We start from the raw sequence: 23,685 nt of genomic DNA on the forward strand, positions 1-23,685 counted from the left end.
TTCCCTCCTCTGTAGTTTCTGTGTTTATTTTACCTCAGAGTTTCGCACACACGGCTATTAAACTCGTGGCACCTTCTCAATTATTTATAAGCTTTTTTTCTTTTTTTTTCGAAAAAGGATTTCACAGCTTTTCTTTGTCAATCACCCCCGTCTGAATATGGTAATGAATACGCCGCAGGTGAAAATATATTCCTGTCGGTGTTCCATTAGATGGTGAGAAAAAGACTGTTGTCGCTTTATTGCTCTGAAAATAGAAGACGGGGATAAAGGACGAGACGACAACTTTTTTTTTTTACCCCTCGATTGGTCTTCAATTGAACGATCTACCGTAGGTAGTCTAGTGAGAAAGATGTCTTATTACAAGTGATGTGCTGACGAAGCTTCATGAAACAGTGTCACGTTGTTTAGAGGTCAGTAGGTGGCGCCATCAGTTGAAAAATGATGTGGTGTTTCACTAGAAAATCTGTTCAAAACGAGGGAAAACAGTGCAGAGACCGCCATCTAGTGGACTCTGAAAATAAGGACACTGCTTCATGAAGCTTCATCACCCTTTTTGGTACATTACTATCAGAAGTTTATTCATATTCATTCTTTCAGAAAACTTTCTATGACGTCTGAGGTGTTTAGAGCGATTGAAACTCAAAACACAATTTTCAGGAAATGTTAGTAAACATTGTTTTTGTTAACTATTAATCCTGAGGTCGACGCAAAATGGTGAGAAATTTATAGAGGTTTGCTCTACACTCGTCGTTTGGATTCGACACAATCGAAAGCTTTTACGTCCATAATAATCCTGGCATTATCGGGTCAATCAACAGGCGGAAATTCAACCCCCAACCTCTTGTGTGTCGCTCTGTCCAGTCCGCCATTATACAGCAGGTATACATTACCCTCGTGGTTGAATCCTGACTCAAGCCCCACAATTACCCCCATGCATATTTCATAGAGGCCTGATGACAAGAGTCGCATATCTGTTACTGACCTCACGGTCTCCACCAGAAGACGACGTCCAGCCAAGAAAACTGGACCAAAACGAAGCTGTTTTTCGTGAGGAAAAAGAGGCCGAAAAGGATTGAGATTAAGGGAGTAAAAATCTGGGCACGAGTGAGTCTCTTTCATAACGTGGACGAATGATGCCAGAAAATTAAATGAGGCCAACATCTGGACTTGTATTCAGGTAAGAGTTTATATAAACGCCCGTAATTCAGATGAACACGTTTCTGTCAATTCATTGGTCGTATGAAGCATTAATGATTCTTTATTTACTTATATTGTTTGTTTGTGTGTAAGTGGGATCATATGGAAATAAACACAAGTTACTCTTTTTATAACTGGAACTTTGGATAGAGAGACAAAAGTGAGATCAGTAAATACCAAATAATATGTTCACTTATAAGAGGTACAACAAAAAAATAAATAAATAAATACCGACTTGTATTATTTTTGGGAAAAATTGTTTTGATTACACAACATTTAATTGAATTCATGACACACTTTTCTCACTCTTGAAAATGAAGTTATAAAACAAATTAAATAATGGTATATATAATATACCACTGAATATAATAAAACGGTAAATATAATATAACAGTAAATATAGTAAAAGAGGGTAAATATAATAAAACGGTAAATATAATATAACAGTAAATATAGTAAAAGAGGGTAAATATAATAAAACGGTAAATATAATAAAACGGTAAATATAATATAAAGGTAAATATAATATAAAGGCTTGATTTTCTGGAACTTCTGTATTATCTTTACCTTTAAAGTATATATTTTATTGTGTATTGTTTTGATTGTTTAAGCGCTTTGTGACCCTGGTCTGGAAAAGCGCTATATAAATAAGAATTACTCCTTAAATTACTTATAATATAACAATTATTATAATATAACTGTCAATATAATATAACTGTACTTATAATATAAAGGTTAATATAATATAAGGATTAATGTAATATAACTGTAAATATAATATAATATTAATGTAAATATAATATAGATTTAAATATAATATAATTCTAAATATAACATTATTGTAAATATAATATAATTGGAAATATAAAATAAGTTTATATATACAGTATATATATATATATATATATGTGTGTGTGTATATAATGGGAAATGCATTTGTCACTTGAACATTTAAATATAAAAATTACAACAAAAAAAAGGGTATGACTAGAAATTCACTAAAGAAAGCATAACCATTACTTTATGTATTACCATTCAGAGCTATTCATGGTCAGGCTCCTCCTTACATCACTGATCTGATCCAGCCTTACACCCCAGCTCGGTCTCTGAGGTCTGTGGATCAGAATCTACTTATGGTTCCACGCACACGGCTCAGGACCAGAGGAGAGAAATCTTTTCAGGCTGTTGCTCCTAAGCTTTGGAACAATCTTCCTCTCTCTTTGCGCTTGATGGATCTACTGACTCCTTTAAGAAACATCTTAAGACGTTTCTATTTGTTCAGGCTTTTCCTTGAATTTCTCGAACTCCTGTGTTGTTCTCGGTGTTGTCTTGATCTTTGAAGTATGTACTGTTTTGAGTATTGTTTTGATTGTTAAAGCGCTTTGTGACCCTGGTCTCGAAAAGCGCTATATAAATAAATATTACTTACTTACTTACTTACTTACTATTAATTTATTTAAATAATTGATCAAAAACAATGCATTTTGATTTGTGTATCATTATTAGCGATTGCACTTTGTGGGACAGTAGGTGGCGCTAGTATTACGATCCCTTTGCTTGTCACGTAAAGCAAGAATGGGAGCTGTCGGAGTGATTTATCTTCAAATTATTCAAGGATCCAGATGGTCATTTGTACACATTTTATCATAATTATCAACATTTTTTGAAAATGCACGTCCTTTTACTTTTGTTATTTTGTTATTTAAGTTTAGTATGAAATGGGAAAGGAAAGTTTTTATGTGTTCTTTCTAAGTTTATCTTTTTATCTTTTTTTCTCCAAGTCGCTCCTCCTGACGACCGTCGTCTTCTCATCTTCACAAACATGGACGCCAGAGTCCCCGAGCTCTCCTGCAGCACCTCGGACACCCCGGTGGTGGCGTCGGTCTATCCTTCCCTGGAACAATGGTCCTCGCCGTCGTCTCGGACTCACCGGGTCATGAGCGTGTCGTCGCTCGTGCCCTCCACCCTCCACGCCATCATGCCTCACATACCCAGGTTATACCCGGAGTTGCCATCTTCCTCCGAGGGAATGTCGGATCCTCTGCCGACCGAGAACCAGATCCAGAGTCCGGCGGTCGCGGACTCTTCTCAGGAGAGTCGGCAGAGGAAGCCTTCGGATGGATCCACACTGGAGGACGGATCCATTGGTCTAATGTTAGCGAGAGATCCTTCCGATGAGGCCTCAGGTACAGAAACTTTTGTTCTTCATTTAAAAGTTTGAACTTTTTGATCAGCACAAAAAGTGAGTTTATATGTATGAAGGACAATAAATAAAGTTTATGAGTTAATGTATAAATAAATAGTATAAATAATAAATGTGTGATTAAATATAAAAATGTAGAAAAAAATATTTTGTCGAAAAATTGTTTCTACTGTATGTATGTATATTTATTTATAAATTTAAACTTTAATTTATTTGTACATTTAATTATGTATTTCATTATTATATTTTCATGTATTTACACATTAAGCTTTTTCTAATGAACTATTTATATTTTCGTTTTGTATTGCTTTTTATATTTGATTTTTATATTTATATTTATATGAATTCAGTTATGTATTTATATGTTTATTTATTTATTTATTATTATGTCATTTATCGTCCGTCATTAGTTTGCTGGAGTCCAAACATATTCCAAAATGTATCAATGGAATTAATTTGGACTCAAATTTTTGGAAGAATGTCATGAAAATGTTTGTAGCACAATGTTAGTAAAAGCCAAATATCAGATGAATATAAATATCAGTGCAATTTTATCTATGCTGCCCTCGTGAGGTCAAAGATCATGTTTATAATGGTAACTTTATATTTTAAATTAGTTTGAGGATTTTTAAAAACCTTTTCTCTTTGAGATTAGTATTTTCGTAAAAGTATTTTAGATCCTAAATCTAAATTAAATGTATTTCAAATTAAATATTGTACAATAAAACAAATAAGGTTATTTTTTCTTTGTGTTATGATATCATAATAACAAATTAAAAAAATTAAAAAAAAATTAAAAAAAATGTTTTACTAGTAAAATAAGGATTAAAGTATAATCAATCAATCGATCGATCAATCAATCAATCAATCATGATACAAACTGTAATAATGCCAGGCCAATATATTCATACATGTCATTTGATTTCTTATTCAGTCAATTTAAATTAATTTTAATAAAGTTCCACCATAAAATTATTGAAATAAATATGAACGAAAACTAACACTTATACACTTATATTTATTAAAAAAAAAAAAACTACAATATTCTGTTACACTTTTATTTTAAGGACATAAAATACTCACTAAAACAACAAATAAAGTCAAGTAATATGGCTTAAATATAATGGAAAAAACTAAAGTTAAAAGTGTAAATTAAGGATAAAATGTTGTAGTTAAGGATTGTTATAAATATTAAATAAACTAAATTGGATTGTATTTAATGTCAATTTCTACACATTTTCATAAGATATTCTTCGTGGAGATAATGAAATAAATCAGGATAAAATCCATCATATTTGATAAATATACAATTTCTTTAAAATTCTGTTTTATTTATACTTTTTTGAGTATTGTTTTGATTGTTAAAGCGCTTTGTGACCCTGGTCTGGAAAAGCGCTATATAAATAAATATTACTTACTTACTTACTTACTCACTTATTTTAAGAACAACAAACTGTCACGAAAACCAAAAAAAAAAAAAAAGCGAATTTACTGTTTTTACTTTACAATAAATTTTAATTATGAACTAAAAAACTGAGTTTAGTTTGACTTTTACAGGATAGTTCGCCCAAAATTCATATTTGTTTATGAAAAGAGTTCGGCGGTGAGTAGAAAACGAGTTAAATTTTAGCTTAAATATGCTGTAAAATCAAAATGTTGTAATTAATGATACATTATAAAATAAAGTCAATTTGATTGAATTGATGTCAATTCACTCGAATATCATGAAAGAAATATGGACACAAATATTTAATAAACGCACTTCAAACTACTTTTGTCAATTATTTTTAATTGTGAAGAAATACTACAAAAGTATGTATTACTTTAAATGATACCCTAGTTTTTAATGATGTCTTTGTTTCCCCTTCATATACATTGAAAGAAATAGTTCCACTCTGTCTTCCTAAATAATGAATGCCAGGGGCATTATGGGAAAAAAAAACGCACATAATAATGGCGGGAAGAAAGGCGGTGACAGTTTAATTAAACACTAGTGAGAGTTCGTTGCTTGCATGAGCAGATCTTCACATCCAGCCCCAGACGATCGGTTCGCAATAAAACCAAGCATTAGTTTTGCGAATGGACTTTTTCTCAAAGTCACACACGTCTTATCTCCTCGTCGATGATAAATAAATCGCACAAACCAGTCGTTTCCTGTCTAAAGACGAGAGGTTTAGCGATGGCGCCGCGGGGGCGTCCTTGAATTCTATCGTCCGTGGAGACTTTAAACTGTCGCTGGATTACGGTGCGACGTTTATCAAGACATAAAACAGTTGTTTAAGTTATTATAGTTGTGATAAATATGGTACAACTTTTGTTTTTTTATCACAGGCCCACGTAGTTTAAAGTCTATGTATATATCGTTTAAAAAGGTGAATATAGTATTTTATGTATAATTATTGTAATTGTTGACGCAAAATGTCTGTCAGTATTTTTTGGAGGCTTAATGTTGTCAAGTGCAAAAGATTCTTTGTTTTGCAAACTATCAGTATTATTTTAAGGCTGAATTTTAACAGTGACAAAAGACGTTATTTGGCCTTCTGTCAGTATAATTTGGGGGCTGAATTTTGTCAGTTACAACCGACTCTTTGTTGCTGTCTATCAGTATTATTTGGTCAATAACAGTAGACGCTTTGTCGTGTTCTGTCAGTATTATTTTGAGGCTAAATTCTTTCAATTTTAACATACTCTTTGTCTTGATCTGTCAGTATTATTTTGAAGCTGAATTTTGTCAGGTATTACATACTCTTTGTCGCGATCTTTCAGTACCATTTTGAGGCTGAATTTTGTCAATTATAACATACTCTTTGTCGCGATCTGTCAGTATTATTTTGAGGCTGATTTTTGTCAATTATTACATACTCTTTGTGGTGTTCTGTCAGTATTATTTTGAGACTGAATTGTGTCAATTATGAAATACTCTTTGTCGTGATCTGTCAGTATTATTTTGAGACTGAATTGTGTAAATTATGAAATACTCTTTGTCGCGATCTGTCAGTATTATTTTGAGGCTGAATTTTGTCAATTATAACGTACTCTTTGTCGCGATCTTTCAGTATTATTTTGAGACTGAATTGTGTCAATTATGAAATACTCTTTGTCGTGATCTGTCAGTATTATTTTGAGACTGAATTGTGTCAATTATGAAATACTCTTTGTCGCGATCTGTCAGTATTATTTTGAGGCTGAATTTTGTCAATATTAACGTACTCTATGTTGCGATCTGTCAGTATTATTTTGAGGCTGAATTGTATCAATTATAACATACTCTTTTTTACAATCTTTCAGTATTCTTTTGTGGCTGAATTATGTAAATTATAGCATACTCTTTGTTGTGTTCTGTCAGTTTTATTTTGAGGCTGAATTTTGTCAATTATGAAATACTCTTTGTCCGCGTTCTGTCAGGAATATTTCGAGGCTGAATTTTGTCAACATAACGTACTCTTTTTCACCATCTTTCAGTATACTTTTGTGGCTGAATTTAGTCGTGTTCTATCAGTATAATTTGGGGTCTTTATTTAGTCAATTAAAAAAGAGGTTCTGGGGTTCAATGCCGTCTCAGAGAATCAATAGGTTATTCCAGTGGCAATAAGACGCTGAATATAAATGCAGGTCAGCAACAGACCTGTGACTTGATTGACAGCTGGCAAACGTCCATGTATATTTTGACTCTGTCACCTCCTCACATTCAAATGTGCCGTCTCATCATTTCTCTGTAGTGAAAGTCATTATTTCAGCTTTTATTCATCTATTATGAGGTTTTTTGAGGCGACTGAAAACTCTATGAATGATTGACACAAATTATATTCACTGACCCCGAACTGGAATGTGTTGCTGACTCCGACGTCCTCGGCTGACTCTATTGTGATTACTCAGCACATTTGTTCATGCTTCGTATCTTCCAACTTATAACTACAAGGTTGAACACGTTTATTTATTTATATATATTTTTTAAAAATGTATCGCCGATTTAAACAAATCAACAGCAATTCTTGAATCAAATTAACAGCATTTAAAGTAATTCACCCTTTGAAAAATGTACAACCTCCTGGAAACAAATATACTATTTCTAAAAGGGAGAGTTTGTAGATTGGTTTTGGCACTTCTCAGCCACCGTAGTTGATCCTTATTTGTTTTTGTTCTCCTAAAGTAAGTAAATAAGTTAGTAATTTGTATTTATAGAGCGCTTTTCCAGACCATGGTCACAAAGCACTTAAAAAAACTAAACAATACTCAATAAAATATATACTTTAAAGAAATGTTATGTAATGTTTTTTCACCTTAACTCTCATTTCTACGAAAAACATTTCTGTAGAGCAGATGCTTACCGTAACATTTAAGAAATATTACATAAACTTGTTTTAAATGTCCTTAATTTGATATTTGGCTTCTTTGATCCTCCTGAGGGATCAATAAAGTTTTTTTCGTTTTGTTTTTTTTATTGTAAAAGATTTACAGATTTGTGGTTAAAATCTTCAAAACATACAAAGTTTTACTAGCTAGTAATTCTAACCCGTTGCAGTTAGCGCTGTTAGCTAAGCTAGCAAGCTAGCTAGGCTAGCAAGTATAACACTCAATGTAAAAAAGTGAATAAACTATAACAATATATGTAGTACTGTATCAATCAGTATCTATTGCGAATTGAATAATGTTAAGTATTCTGTGACTTTGCGAAATGGTGTATATGGATCAGTATAAGAAACATTTTTGAATAGTATAAAGGCCGTATTTCTGATTATTATGGGTTGTTTTTGTGTTATTGAATGAATAACTATATGAGAGACTATCCAGACATGGGGAATTTGTCAATGTTCTTTTAAAAAAAAAGGTTGAATAGTTCAGAATTGATATCATCAATAACACTGACACATGCATTATGTAGCTCACAACACAACGCTCAGGAGACGAACAAATCAAATCATATCAAGCAGTTTGATGTTTCTGCCTCATATTCATATTCCAGGAATATCTTCTGAAGGTGATCCTGGAGGGAAAAAACACAAATGCATGTTCCAAATTCTCAAACCATTACGTGCAACTCTTTTGAAAAAAAAAAGAAGGACTATTTACCTGAGGAGTTGTATGGTTTGTTAGGGCGCAGAGGTCCACCGACTGCCAATCAAACGCAGGAAATTGATTTCACTTATTCATTTTTTTGATTTGCTGTCAGAATAGATCCACATTTGCTTTCGCTGCGATGGAAGTTATGGCCTCATTCGACTCAGGGAGGCTAAAATGTTTTGTTTGTTCGTCTCAAGTTCATGATATTGATTTTGACACAGTTGAGACTCTGAGTGGAATTTAAATGAAGCTTTCGTTGATCTTTTATATAAATAAACAAATCAAACAGCAGTTGTATAAGCAAGCATTCACTTTTTTGTCTTTTTGATCATCAATGGATGTATGGATGTATGGATGGATGGATGGATGGATGGATGGATGGATGTATGGATGGATGGATGGATGGATGGATGGATGGATGGATGGATGGATGGATGGATGGATGGATGGATGGATGGATGGATGGATGGATGGATGGATGGATGGATGGATGGATGGATGGATGGATGGATGGATGAGTGGATGGATGGATGGATGGATGGATGGATGGATGGATGGATGGATGGATGGATGAGTGGATGGATGGATGGATGGATGGATGGATGGATGGATGAGTGGATGGATGAGTGGATGGATGAGTGGATGGATGGATGGATGGATGGATGGATGGATGGATGGATGGATGGATGGATGGATGGATGGATGGATGGATGGATGGATGGATGGATGGATGGATGGATGGATGGATGGATGGATGGATGGATGGATGGATGGATGGATGGATGGTACCTGATGATAAACTCATCCATGTTTCTACTCAGAGTCGCCGCCCTGCTCAACACAAGAGGTTCTTCTGATCATCGGACTTCCTGTCGCTGTCAAGTTGATGATCATCTCAGCTCTCTTAGGTACTTCATGATGACCTGGAATCACAGCCAGACTTAAAAAAAACACTGCTTTCCATTCTGAAGATGTCATTAAAGCTCCTTTTTTTTTATCATCCGTGCAAAGGTTTCATATCTGCTCTCGTTTTATCGTCGCCTGACTTGTTTTCAGTGAAATATCTGGCTTTCCCGTCCCAGCCGATGGAAGCTTCGTTCCCATGTGACATGAAGAAGAACTGCAGCGACACGACTCTGCTGCCATATCTCCTTCAACACGCCGCCAACACCAGCGTCAACACCAGCGCAGGTCACTCGTGGAAACACTGGGGGATGAAGGAACGAGTGTCGAAACTTTTTCATTCTCCTCCGACAGACTGTCTGGCTCTGGCGAGCGGAGGTCTTCGTATCGTCGGGGGGGCGGTCGTGTCCAAGCAGGTCTGGGGCTGGCAGGCCAGTCTGCAGTGGCGAGGGAAGCACATGTGTGGGGGCGCCGTGGTCTCCCCTCGCTGGGTCGTCACCGCCGCTCATTGCTTTGTTGAGTAAGAGGTGGACGATTGAAAGATATTACACACGGATTCCTTTCACAATATAAGCTTATCTTAAAAATATAGATTACATTTGAAATAGTATTTTATTGAGGTAGTATTTTAGTTAACCTTTAAAATGTATTATTTAAGTTTTTTTTAAAACTTTATCTATGCATCGACCTGCGGAAAAAAGCAGTTTATTTTTTGGTATTTGGCATTTTGTTCTTACTATTATATTTTATTGTTTTAGTTTTTTCTCTTTTTTATTCATGCAAATTTTTAGTTTTTCTTGCGATTTGTTTCTTTCTAGATTTTCTTGTTTGTATTCTTTTTCTTTTCTGTTTTCTTGTTAATTGATTTTTAGTTTGTGGATTTATTTTTGACGCCTGTTTTTTCGTACTGATTTTTCTTTCAGTTCTTCATTCTAGTTATTGTTATTCTTTTGTTTTTGCTGTTTTTCGTTATCATTTTTGACCTTTTTTTCGTACTGATTTCTTTTTCAGTTTTTTTTCTCAGGCTAATTATTGATCAGTTTTTTTTTTTACATGTTAATTAATTATCCGTTTTTTAATATAATTCTTCTGTATTTCATGTTAATTATATATTAGCTTTTGTGGATAATTCTTATTTTTTTCGTGTTAAATGTTTCTCTGTTTCCTGATACTTTTTATCTGTTTTCATGATAATTTTGTCCGTTTTTTGTACTTATTTCTCTTTCTGTTTTTTTTTTCAGTTTGTAGTTTTTAGTGATAATTCTAAAATCGAATTATTTTTTCGCGTTTATTATTTTTCTCTTTTTCTTACTGATTTTTGTTTTCTGTTTTTTTTGTGATAATTCTTCTATTTTTCCGTGCAAATAATTCTCCCTCTTTTCAAACGGATTTTTTTAAAAGTTTTTCGTGACAATAATTGTTTATTATTATTATATATAATAATATATTATTATTATTATTATTATTATAATGTTGTTAAGTTTTTCCTGCTTTTCATTTTTCTGTTGTTATAGGATTTTATTTCTGTTTTACTTACTGCTAATTATTTACTGCTTTTATTAATAATTAATTATATTATTAATTATTGATAATTGGAGTTTAAATATTAAAAGTTATTTTAATAATAATACATATTTTAATATATTTTCTCAGGCACGTCCAGGTTGATCTGCGACACCTTCTGTCTCCACAGGAACGACATGCTGGAAGCGTCCGACTGGCTGCTGGTCGTCGACACGCTCAGCATCGCCGACGACTCTCAGGGGAAACAGTACCGAGCCTTAAGGATCCTGCACCATCCTCGCTTCAACTCCTTCAACAACGACTACGACGTGGGTCTCCTGCAGACCGTGGTGGACATGGACCTGAGCGGTAACAGATCCTCAGTATCAGTTCATTTCAAATAAGAAAATGGCACAAAGTGAAATTGTTGATGTTATTCCTAAACACCGAAAAACTTTTTTTTCTCATCTGTCCGTCAAATTGAAAGAATATTTGGTTGCTTTTATTTTGAAATTCTGATTGAAGTATGATGTTATTTTAAACAATTAACATAAAAACAACAAAAAACTGATTAATTATCCCCCACAACTGATATTTAATTAGCACCAAAAAAAGAATAATTATCCCCAAAAATGGATAAATAATTAGCATGAAAAACAGAAGATTTATCCCCAAAAAAGGATAAATAATTAGCATGAAAAACAGAAGATTTATCTCCCAAAAATGATCAATAATTAGCAAGAAAAAATTATTCCTAAAAAACGCATAAATAATTAGCACCAAAGCCAGAAGAATTATTCCTAAAAAAGGGATCAATAGTTACTATGAAGAACAGAAGAATTATCCCCAAAAACTGATAAATAATTAGCATGAAAAACAGAATAATAATTTCCAAAAATTGATAAATAATTAGCACAAAAAACAGAAGAACTATCCCCAAAAACAGATCAATAATTAACACAAAAAAACAAAAGAATTATCCCCAAAAACTGATAAATAATTAACACGAAAAACAGAAGAATTATCTCCAACATCTGATAAATAATGAACACGAAAAACTGAAGAATTATCCCAAAAAACTGATGAAAAATGATCATGAAAAACAGAAGAATTATCCCCAAAAACAGATCAATAATTAACACAAAAAAACAAAAGAATTATCCCCAAAAACTGATAAATAATTAGCACGAAAAACAGAAGAATTATCTCCAACATCTGATAAATAATGAACACGAAAAACTTAAGAATTATCCCAAAAATTATCATGAAAAACAGAAGAATTATCCCCAAAAAACTGATAAATAATTATCACGAAAAACAGAAGAATTATGTCCAAAAACTGATAAATAATTAGCACGTCAAACAGAAGAATTATCACCAAAAACTGATAAATAATCAACACGAAAAACACAAGAATTATCCCCAAAAACTGTTAATAAATTAACACGAAAAAACCCTGGTGGTTTTTAACTTCATCAAACTCTTACTAAGCTTCACAAAGCTTTGTTCTCAACTTCACCGCCCACTAGATTTATTATCTGAAATTGTATTTTATTTAGAGAATAGTTTATTTAACATTCGAAATGGATTCTTCAAGTTAAAAATTAGGTCTTCATTTAAAAAAATATATATATATTTTAGTGCACCCACCAACCAAAAAAATAAATAATGATTTGGGTCTGTTTTTTAAGTGTTTACATTTTTTTTTTCTTCAGCTTTTCGTGTCAAATATACTGTATCTCTTTTTTTTAATTCATCAAATGTTCAAACCTGATGAAGAGGCAAGAAAACGTTAAATTAGTAGCTCTGTCATTTTAGACTTGGAGTAGAGCTACTAATTGTGTTAAAAAACTGTAGTTTTTGACTGACAAAGCTTCACAAAGCAATGTTCTCCACTTCACCGCCCACTAGATGGCGCTCTTTGCTGAATACCCCTTAGATTTGAGCATCTATTTCATTCAAACCAACCTTATTTCTAAGCCCATCAGCGCCACCTACCGAGCTCGGAGAACAAAGCTTCATGAAGCTTCATGGAGATGCATTCATTGAACTGGGTGACTCCCTCTTCAGGTGGAGTTTGGCCGGTTTGTTTGCCGAGTCCCAAAGAATCCTTCCTGCCTGGCGCTTCCTGCTGGATCACAGGATGGGGTTACGCTCAAGAAGGAGGTGAGTTCTTTATTCCAAAACCTTCTTGCAGTTTCTATAACTTTCTCATTACAAAATATCAGTCATTTAATTAACAATTTAAAGTGATTTAACTGTCTTATCCACTGCAAATCCAGAGTTAAACGAGAGATCCCGAGACGTCTACTTCACCCTGAAGTACTTTCAAACAGAATTTTAATCCAGTTTATTGCTTGAAACTTTCCCCCCTTGAAGCTCGTCTCGCTTGTACATCCATCTTTCTTCTCCTGTTCATTTATTCAAACGTTGCTCCGAATAAGTTTATCAAAAGATCTTGTACTTTCTAAATAATATATTTAATTACTGCTATAATTATTAGTTTGACATTGGAAAAAGTGTCAGATCCATTAATATGATCCGTAATTAATCTTCTTTGGTTGATTTTAGATTTAGTTTTAAAGAACACCATTGAAAAAATAAAGCACTTATTAATTATTACACAATTAATCACAACCCAAAAATTCAAGCTACAAGTAGAAAGATGCAGAAAACTATATGACACAAATTTGTTACTGCGAAGCACAGAAAGAAAAAGGTTTTTTTTTAGTTTTTTTACCCAAAGTAAGATTTATCTCCTGACACGTCAACACAGTCCTTTCAGTCAAGTTTACTCGAAAGATGAACCTGTAAATAAGTAAAAATAAGCAATTTTTGTTGTGTTTTTATCCGAAAGTTGTTGTAAAATGAAACATTAAACAAGTCTACAGTAAAAAAAAAAGGTCAGGGACCTTATTTAAGAAAATCTTGAAGTTTTTAGGGTTGTGTACTGAAAAGATCGATACAAAATGTATCACGATACAGGGGTAATGATACCATACATATTGCAATATATATTACAATAGTATAGGAACAAGGATATATTTGTGGTACTGTCCAAGTACTTGGCTCTTGACAAAGTCGTAACTGATTTAATTTGTTTTGAAACCAAAATATGTCCAAACATCATCTTTTAAAGTAGATAGGGTCGACTGTATCCTCCTGTCCTCAGTCAACGCCAGGATCTGGCAGGATTTCATTGTTACTTTATAGGCGGAGGACGTAGTGACTGCTGCCGTCTAGTGGCTGGGAGGTTAAAAACACCATGAATATTTCCATGTTGATTGTAAATTTGATTTTTTTTTATTTAACTCACTTAATTGAAATATAAAAAATATAATAATAAAACTAAAGCATGATTTGAAAGTAAAATACATATATATATATAATTTTTTTAAGAAAATCGATACTGTGCTGATGAATATATAAAGTAATTATTCTGATACATCAGTTTATTACACCTTGTACTCGTTAAAGCGAAGTTACATTTAAGGCCTGCAGAACCACATGCTACCAACCCCATAACGCACTACAACAATGTAACACTTTAAAAGTTTCAAATATGAGTTGTTTTTTTTTTTTACCGTGTTTCAGGTTCAGTGACGGACCGTCTGCGACAGGCTCAGGTCCGGATCATATCCCAGTCCGTGTGTTCCAAGCCCAGGGTCTACGGGGTCCACCTCACCCCGCGGATGATGTGTGCCGGCAGCTTGGACGGCGGCGTGGACTCCTGCCAGGTAAGACCCCGTGAACCCTCCTCGAGCACGAGCTCAAATAATTGAACATTAAATATGAATAAAAATATTTTAATTAGTATCAAATATTCATCCATTTTCTGACACAATTTTGAAATGAATCTGGTGGCGAAGGGGGACAGCGGGGGGCCGCTGGTGTGCGAGACCCCCGGCGGGGACTGGAGGCTGGCAGGGGTGGTGAGCTGGGGCGAAGGGTGTGGGCGGCGGAACAAACCGGGCGTCTACAGCAGGGTGACCTCGCTGATGACCTGGATCCATCAATATGTGGAGGTACTTTTAACACTTATATAATACTAATAATGTTTTTTTTAAATGTGGAAGTTGATTTATTTTCTGTCGTAGCTCCAGAAACAAGAGGAGACGACAACCCTGGTGGACACTTCAGCGTCGACTCACATGCTGAGATGATTGGAAATTAAAGTGGAAATTAAAAACGTTCTGTGTTTTTTTAAAATTTGTTTATGTGTTTTATTTCATTTTTTTGTGACATCAGATAAGAAACGATTGTTTAGTTAAATCAAACAGCTGACAAATTATAAGACCCCATAATAAAAGTCATTACTTCTGTTATGGACATTGTAGAAAATATACATTTTGTATTAAATTATCTCCTTATATGAGTGAGTTTGACGACCCTAAGATAAGATAAGCTGCAGATTAAAAGATTTTTTTTATTTAATTCAACATCTAAGAACAAAAAGATAATATTACATTTATACATAGATACATACATATATGCACTCATAATTACTTTGACGTGACAATTTGAAATCATTGCTCTAAAGGTAAATGTTTTTTCAGGATTTTAATTTTTTTGTTTTGTTTTGTTTTAATAATTCAATAATTTATATATTGGGGGTTGAATTAGTTTTTATTGAATAAATGAATTGAATTTGTAAATTGAAAGTTTTAATTGTTTTTTTATTTTTTATTTTAATATTTTCAAAATGAATGTTTTTTTTTAATTACACATAGAGATACATGTTTCAGCTCCAATAGTGTGTGAATGCTGGAAAGAATCCTACAGACGTTAATTAATACAAACAGACTTTCATGAGTCAAACAGACTTAATGAATCCTACAAACTTTCATGAATCCTACAGCCTTCATGAATCCTATAGTCTTTATGAATCCTACAAACGTTCATGAATCCTACAGACTTTATGAATCCTACAGACTTTATGAATCCTACAGACTTAATGAATCCTACAAACGTTCATGAATCCTACAGACTTTATGAATCCTACAAACTTTCATGAATCCTACAGACTTTAATGAATCCTACAAACGTTCATGAATCCTACAGACTTTATGAATCCTACAAACGTTCATGAATCCTACAGACTTTAATGAATCCTACAAACGTTCATGAATCCTACAGACTTTATGAATCCTACAAACTTTCATGAATCCTACAGACTTTAATGAATCCTACAAACGTTCATGAATCCTACAGACTTTCATGAGTCAAACAGACTTAATGAATCCTACAGACTTTAATGAATCCTAGAAAGCCTGGTGTGTTTCAGGCCAGTGTGAAAGGGATGTGTGTCCTTGTTGTTTATTTGTGTTAGATCACAAAATGAGAGAAATAAAAAGTGAAGATGCGATACAACCTCACTCTGAGCCCTGGATGACTTTGGGACACTGAGCTAAATGCCGATCCCAGCATTTTCTTAGAGGACAATAGAGATAAACACATTTTCTGTTTCATGATATGATTGTTCAGTTCATCTCTGTCCCGACCTCGACCTTGACATTCCTCAGACGTGTCCTGGGGTCTCATGGGGGCCACGTTAATACAATGACATCCACCCTGGGCCACCAGAGGGCGCTCTAAGCTCATGCCCCATCCAAGTCATGTGACCAAACTGGCTGGTGCACTCTAGCTTTAACAACATTGAAGATGAAAACTGCCAACATGCTCATGACCCTGGCTTACTGGGACATCTGCGGGTGAGAACATTGGCTTTCTACACACAACTACAGCAGTTGAGAACCATGTTGTGAACTTTTAATGATAAAACTAGCATTTATCAAAAGTTGTGATTCTGTTTTGTGGAAATATTATATTCATTAACTTTTGTCTCTAAGTATGTTTGTAAAGTAAAACAATAGAACTGAGTATTTCTGGTTCATGTATTTGTTAAATTAAAGTCACATTCAGAGTAAATATTTCTGAAAGAGTTGTCGCTAATGCTAATGCTAAAGCTAAAGAGAACACCTGACACTAATGAGGTCAAAGGTCAGAAGCACATTATTCACACATAGGACACAAGGTAAAATATTAGTCAAGAAAATGTGGTAAAATGTTAATTCATGGGGTAAAATAATTTATTAATTCAAACTAATTTCTTGAAGGTTTAAAGTAAGAAAAAACATTTATTTCAAGGGTTTTACATTTACATTTGTTGACTTTGTTTATCACCTTTAAATGATTTTAAATCTGGTCTTAAATCTGTCAAAAATCATTTAAATGATGAGAAAGAAAAATGTCTGGACACAAAATATTTAATTTCAATGTTTGGTCATCACACTCTTTAATTACTTTCCTTTATTAAAGATTGACACAACATATCAATACATTAGTTTCTACAGAATGACATATTTATTTAAATTTGCTCACGAATAAGGAGACATAATCCATAGAAAACATAGTTATTTAAACATTATAAATTCCTGACATTTCTTTGAGGAAATCCAAAGAATCCAATTTATTTTCCTTCTAATCCATTCACATTGAAGTATTTTCCTCCATCATTCTGAACCTTTTAATGTTCTTTGAATGTATTGAAACTCCTTCACATATTCCATTGTTGAACATATGTGACGATGATTGAACCTTCAAGGTCGTTCTCTTCTACTTTCAAGCCTGGAACTTCCTCAAGAGCTGCTGCTGAATGAGAAAGATATTGTGAGAGTGAACGTGAGTGGACCATCAGAGGAACTTCTCTCCCTACAAGAGGTTTTTTAAACCTCTCATATTACTTGCACACGTAAATTCATAGATACAGAAGTAAGGACATAGGTAAGGTAAGGTAAAACTTTATTGATCCCTCAGGCAGTCACATTAAAAAGGTTACTTACTAAATAAGTAACTTACAGTTGAAACCAGAAATTTACAAACACTGTATAAAAAGACATACACTTTTTTTTTTGGTCATTGTTTGACATGAAATCAAAATAAACGTTTCCTGTTTTAGGTTAATTAGGATAAACAAATAACAAATAAAAATAACAAATTATTTCTTTTTGCTAAATGCAGGAATAATGACGAAATCTTTATTATTTTCTTGAAAGTCAAACGTTTTTTCAACTGTTTTTGATTCATTATTTAAATGAAACATTTTACTAATATTTTGTCCGTACTTAAATTAAGAGCATTACTTGGTTTAGTATTAAATATTACATTTAGAGTATATTATATTCCAATTATGTATTTAATATGAAACACTTTCATCAGGAAGCATGTTTATTTGGCTTTTTGGCTTTTTTCATGGAGCAGTTCTTTTGCCTCCTGGGTCCAGAAGGTAAATCGCTGACCATGCCTTTAATATAATAGATTTTTAAAAGTATAAATTAAACTATAAAAATCAGGTTTGCCGATTGAAAAGTCTTCTTACCCTTCAATGGAGAACCTCTCCATGAGCTGCACACACCACCACTTGCGAATAGACATCATGTCACTCTGAAACACACATTAAAATTTGTTTTATCTAAGAAGGCAAAGTTTTGCTTTCCCATACTTAAAACTTACTTCGAAAGAGTGTAATGGCTCTGAAAAACACAACACGATATGTCGATATTTACAATTGCTGACAATTACTCAGTCGACCGTCCCAATTATTTCCTCACGTCAACGCAGTTTTCTCCGTGCATTGTCCAATATCAAGCGAAGAGGCAATTTTTTTTGTAGGAAAAAACACAAACAGAACATATTCAACCTAAAATATAAACTGTTGGTTGCAAGAAGCCATAGAACAAGGGCTTCAATACAAACCACAAGCAATAGAAAAAGGCTTATTATCCAACTGTGCGGCAGAACGGGGCCAAAAAGAGGGTATTGTTTGTGATTGTTAAAGCGCTTTGGGATCCTGATCTAAAAATAGAACATAGGACTCAATTGTATTCATTAAATTTCACTCAACACATAACAAATAGTGCTCTTGTTTGGTTCCTGTTGTCGACTCATTGCTGGGAACAGGACGTTTGATCATTTAATCTTCATTTACTCACCATCAGAACAACCAGGGGATCTACATTTTTCCACTTTCCAGGTAGGCAAGACCAACATTTCCACAATCTAAAAGTCTTTCCGCTCAGAAAATCATATATACTGTATGTATTAAGTTTTATATTAGAATTAAAAAGTTAAAAAACAAATAACACATCACCGAGCAGCTTCTGAGACAATCTTCAGGCAGCCGTTTCCAATCAAAAAGAGATTGAGGGCGAAAGAAACAATTCATTCAAGTAGAAACACATTATCACTCCAGATTTCTTCTGTTTTTCCTTTGCCCGGTCAATGTTGTGAAGGACCTATCCTGTGTACGTAGTTTATTAGTCGTCTTCTTTCCCACGAACCTCCAATCGGACATTCATCACTACATGAAAGCGAGGGTTGCCGTTGGAACATAAGAAAAAACGGGGGGTACGTTGTGGAGGTTTTATTTTGATAATATTTATGAAAAAATGCTGTATTTGCTGTGGCTAATTGGGGAAAAAACAGTTTCCCGAAGGAGACCTCCTGAGGGATCGATAGAGTTCTACCTAACCTAAACATAGAATTTAAGTTTTGACATTATTTATGACATTATTTATTTATGACATTATTTTTAGAGCCTTAGATAAAAGTTTAAAAAAAAAAGAGTGCAGTGACCCGTGAAGCTGTGTTAATGCCGTACAGAACTGCTGGTAATCGCCGTGCGATTCGTTGACACACCGTCTCAGTGCTCGAGTGACGTTCTGGTTTGTCCTCTCATCCTGAAAAGTAAAAGAAAAAAAAGTGAAGTTGAAACTTAATGGGAAATAATGATCTGACGTGTATATGCCAAAAATTATTAAATACCATAACCGTTTGAACAGATATCTTAAATGTGAGATATTTATTGAAATGTTTCTACAAAAATCTTGTACTTGGTAAAAAAAAACAAAAAAAACATGTCAGTATAAACTAATAAGTACATGTTGAGGTCCAAGCCCACCACATCCTAAACTTCGTTTGACTTCTTTGACTTTGACTGTATTTATGCGGCCCTCGTAATGTCAAAGTTTGATCATTTTTAAATGGTTCTAATGCATTAAAAAGTGTATTTTGTATTTATTATTAATTAACCTTTTCACATAACACTTATTTACCTTTTCCCTCCTTTTTGTGTAATTTTTCGAGTATATATTAATCCCTCAAAATATTAAAAAAAATATATAGTTTAAGTTTATAAATTAGTTGAAGAAATGTTTTGAAAAAAACCCTCATATTTACAAGAATAAAATTGCATCTTATTTATCTTAAAAAAGGCCTTGCCTAATGACGAATGTCCTTTTTTTTAGGGATTTTTTCGTCATTCTTTTTGCTTGACGGCCCCTAACAACATTGAAAGATGAGGCTCTTGAAGAATTATAATTGCCCACCCCTGGGTCTTATTGGGGTCGTTGAGCTGGCATCGACCATAACTTCTCACCTGGTAAAAAAAACAAAAACAAGAAGCTTTTTATCCATTTGTGTTATTAAAAAAAACATCAAAAGTCAACCTTTCAATATATTCAATTACTTTTACTTAAAAATCAAGTGAAAATCATAGGTTTCAACATTTGAAATGTCAATATTCTTATGGCGCTGATAAACTTCCATACTTTTAACATCTGCTTTATTTATTTATTTTTTTCGTCATTTGTCATTAAATTATGACCCTTCCTGCCATACAAGTGTAAAATAAAACTAATATATATTCGTTTGTTTAAAGTATTTGCTGTGTGACGTATGCCAGTGAAGCCAGGTGACCAGTCACGTGGAAAGGTGTGCGTTTATGTTCAACTGTCACTGAAGCAGGTAAACTTTCGAGACGTTTCTCTCGATTAAAAAAGCGACTTTTATTGATTATTGATCCAGAGACACCTGCAGTGAAGGAGAAGGTTGTGACGCCATGTGCTCGAGGATCGTCAGACCCGCTCATCGATCCTTCGATCCACTGCTGCGCCTGCGGGGCAACACCGAGGGCTCGGCGGTGACGATGGCCGCGAAATGTGGAGCCTACCCCGGCTTCAAGACACAGCGAGCGCCGCTGACACCTGTCGCCAGGTGGTTCTGCACGAGGACTACCAACCACCATCTTCTCTTTAGACAGGTAAAGTATAATATTGACCAGCGACCTTTTATCTTAAACCTGCAAATAATGGCGGATAAAGTTTAAGCTAGCAGTCGTTAGCATCTAGCAAACTCTTTTAAACTACAAATAAATTGTAGTTTAAAGAAATTAACTTTTGCTCCAAAATATGTTTTTTAAACTGTTAAATATGTCTCATAATATGTTTACAATTGTTATTCTGGAAGTGTAGTTTTATTTTTAAATATGTTACTGTAATGTAATTCTGGTTATTATTATTTTCGGTCCTAATTCTTTCTAATGTCTTATTTCTGGGTCTAAGTATTTCCCCAAGTTTATTTTTTATTATTATTTATTTATTAAGAATAAACAATTAATAAATTAAATGATAAAAAATAGACCATATGTTTCGCAAAAATAATACTCGCCTCAGTTACTTTATTCAAAATAAAACTTTATTGATACAGCAACTTTCATAAAAGAACAATAGGAAAGCGTGTAAAATGTTTCTTTCATGTGTACCTGTGTGATTTTATTTTATTTATTTTTTGTTCAATGTTTGTTAATAGAGAGTCACGTACGCATGTGACTAGACGCCGTTTGTATAAACACTGAAAAATAAAACACTAGGTTTTGGTTAGAAAGAAGGACACATCTCATTAATGTTTTTTTTAAATGGATATGTTTCATTTTAGATTCAATTCAATTTTCATTTATTTTTATATAGTTCCAGAAAGAAATAAAAGATAGTTTAAACTGTCTGACTAAAGGGATCTTTATAACTTGTATAAAACAACATGAGAGTCTTCGCTGCAGACGAATTCTACGAGTGTATAATATTGATCCGATCTTGTGTTTCAGCTTTTCGAACAAGAGAGCAGCACCTACACGTACCTGCTGGCTGACGCCGACACCAAAGAAGCTGTTCTTATTGATCCAGTGGTGAACACACTCGCCAGAGATCTGAAGCTCATTGAAGAACTTGGGCTTCGTCTAAAAGTAGCAGGTAGACGACTAATGTTGAATTAAAATGAGATTTCAGATGCATTTATTCTTGATTCTTACTTTAAATTATCTTCCTTTTTTAACAATTATCAAGTCACATTTATAGTATACACGTTAACGTGCTTTAAGAATTTAATTATTTGTTTATTTTTACAAATGAAGAACATGGGTTAAAGAATCATTACATCAGGATTTGCTTGTTTTTATATTTAATTAAAATTATTTAATTTTTTTCCTTGGTCAGTGAACACTCACTGCCATGCAGATCACATCACAAGCACTGGACCGATGAAGAAACAAGTGTCTGGATTAAAAAGTGCCATCTCCAAATTCAGTGGCGCCACTGCAGATATTTTACTCTCAGAGGGAGACGAGATCAAATTTGGAAAACATGTAAGTCGTTTTTTATAACAAAACCTTTCGACTCTGAATTTTTTATATCTGTGATGCTACTTCATTTATAATTTACCAGTTTATTTAGTTCATTTTAATCTTAATCTACACTACTGCAAAAGAAGATCATGTTTTTCTTTTTTTAATCAACGTAAATATTTGTTTTTTTTCTTAGCATTTGACAGTTCGGGAAACACCCGGACACACGGACGGTTGTGTGACGTTTGTAATGGGGGATGAAAGCATGGTATTTACAGGAGATGCCTTGCTCATCAGAGGCTGCGGCAGGACCGACTTTCAACAAGGTACACAAAGAAATGTATTGTGTAGAAGCTTCTGTTTAACTTTAAGCCAGTATGAAGTTATTACGTTTGAACGCTAGATGGCGACATTTCACTGACTTCACTAACTTTTTGTTCCAGGCTGCCCTGAAAGACTTTACAACTCGGTTCATCAGAAGATCTTGTCATTGCCTGACCAGTGTCTTCTCTACCCTGGACACGACTACCAAGGTAGCAGAAGAGAACTAACCATTTGAGTGATTTGATTATTATTGAAACCCCTGTCTGTACTTTTTTTATATGCTTATTCTTTATGGTGTTTGTTACAAAATCATCTTTATACAAATGTGACTTCATCAGGTCAGACGGTGTCTACAGTCGGTGAGGAACGCAAGTTGAATCCACGCTTTACCAAGACCCTTAAGGAGTTTGTGGACATCATGAATAGTCAAGATCTTCCAAAGCCTGATAAGATTGGTATAAAACATGTACAGCCTACTATGTTAAACTCACTGTTTTACTTTTAACACCTTTTGTCTCTTTGTGTTTCAGATATTGCTTTGCCTGCTAATCTGGTTTGTGGATTACATGAAATATGAAGTAAATTGGTTTGTGAGTAGTGTCCTTAAAATGTATTCTATTTCTGCACCAAAACGCACTTTATTTGGTTCATTATAGTTTTATTTATTTTGTCGTTTGCTCTTATATTTATTTATAGTCCTAACTTTATTTCATTTCATTTCGATTGAACCTGGTTTTGTTGTGAATGTAAAACAATAAAGGAATTCAAGGCTTAGTTGCTGAAACAAATAAGTTCATCCCCTCTTGTGCTTTCTCATGGACTTGTTTTAGATGAAGAATCATCCAGAGATTTGGATCAAATGTTGTTTGGAATAAATATTTAACATCCGATCATGTGCATGTTGAGTTGTATATTAAACAAGGGTGCAACATTTGAGCAGTAATACTCGATTAAAGGGCACCACAGCGTCTCCACAGCTCAACATTTCCAGTAGAACTGTTTGCTGAGAAGTGTCTTCAGACACATGTCCCATATAGAT

The 23,685-nt window shown here is 33.8% G+C and overlaps 2 protein-coding genes across 2 annotated transcripts; both read left to right on the top strand.

Annotated features, from left to right (window-relative positions):
• Window positions 1-3,019: 3,019 nt before the first annotated feature.
• Window positions 3,020-15,296, top strand: LOC148062372 (tryptase gamma). The gene is made up of 8 exons (XM_087779084.1): window positions 3,020-3,383; window positions 9,283-9,369; window positions 9,518-9,652; window positions 9,719-9,884; window positions 11,058-11,236; window positions 12,938-13,033; window positions 14,462-14,604; window positions 14,737-15,296. The coding sequence occupies exons 1-8, from the start codon at window positions 3,020-3,022 to the stop codon at window positions 14,911-14,913; spliced, it is 1,347 nt and encodes a 448-aa protein (XP_087635210.1). The 3' UTR covers window positions 14,914-15,296.
• A 5,362-nt stretch (window positions 15,297-20,658) lies between these two features.
• LOC148062373 (persulfide dioxygenase ETHE1, mitochondrial-like) lies at window positions 20,659-23,534 on the top strand. The gene is made up of 7 exons (XM_087813251.1): window positions 20,659-20,966; window positions 21,807-21,951; window positions 22,195-22,343; window positions 22,519-22,648; window positions 22,766-22,855; window positions 22,985-23,101; window positions 23,177-23,534. The coding sequence occupies exons 1-7, from the start codon at window positions 20,766-20,768 to the stop codon at window positions 23,221-23,223; spliced, it is 879 nt and encodes a 292-aa protein (XP_087669377.1). The 5' UTR covers window positions 20,659-20,765; the 3' UTR covers window positions 23,224-23,534.
• Window positions 23,535-23,685: the final 151 nt, after the last annotated feature.

This window comes from Callionymus lyra, chromosome 17 (assembly GCF_982586985.1).
Source record: "Callionymus lyra chromosome 17, fCalLyr1.hap1.1, whole genome shotgun sequence".
Classification (NCBI taxonomy): Eukaryota; Metazoa; Chordata; class Actinopteri; order Syngnathiformes; family Callionymidae; genus Callionymus; species Callionymus lyra.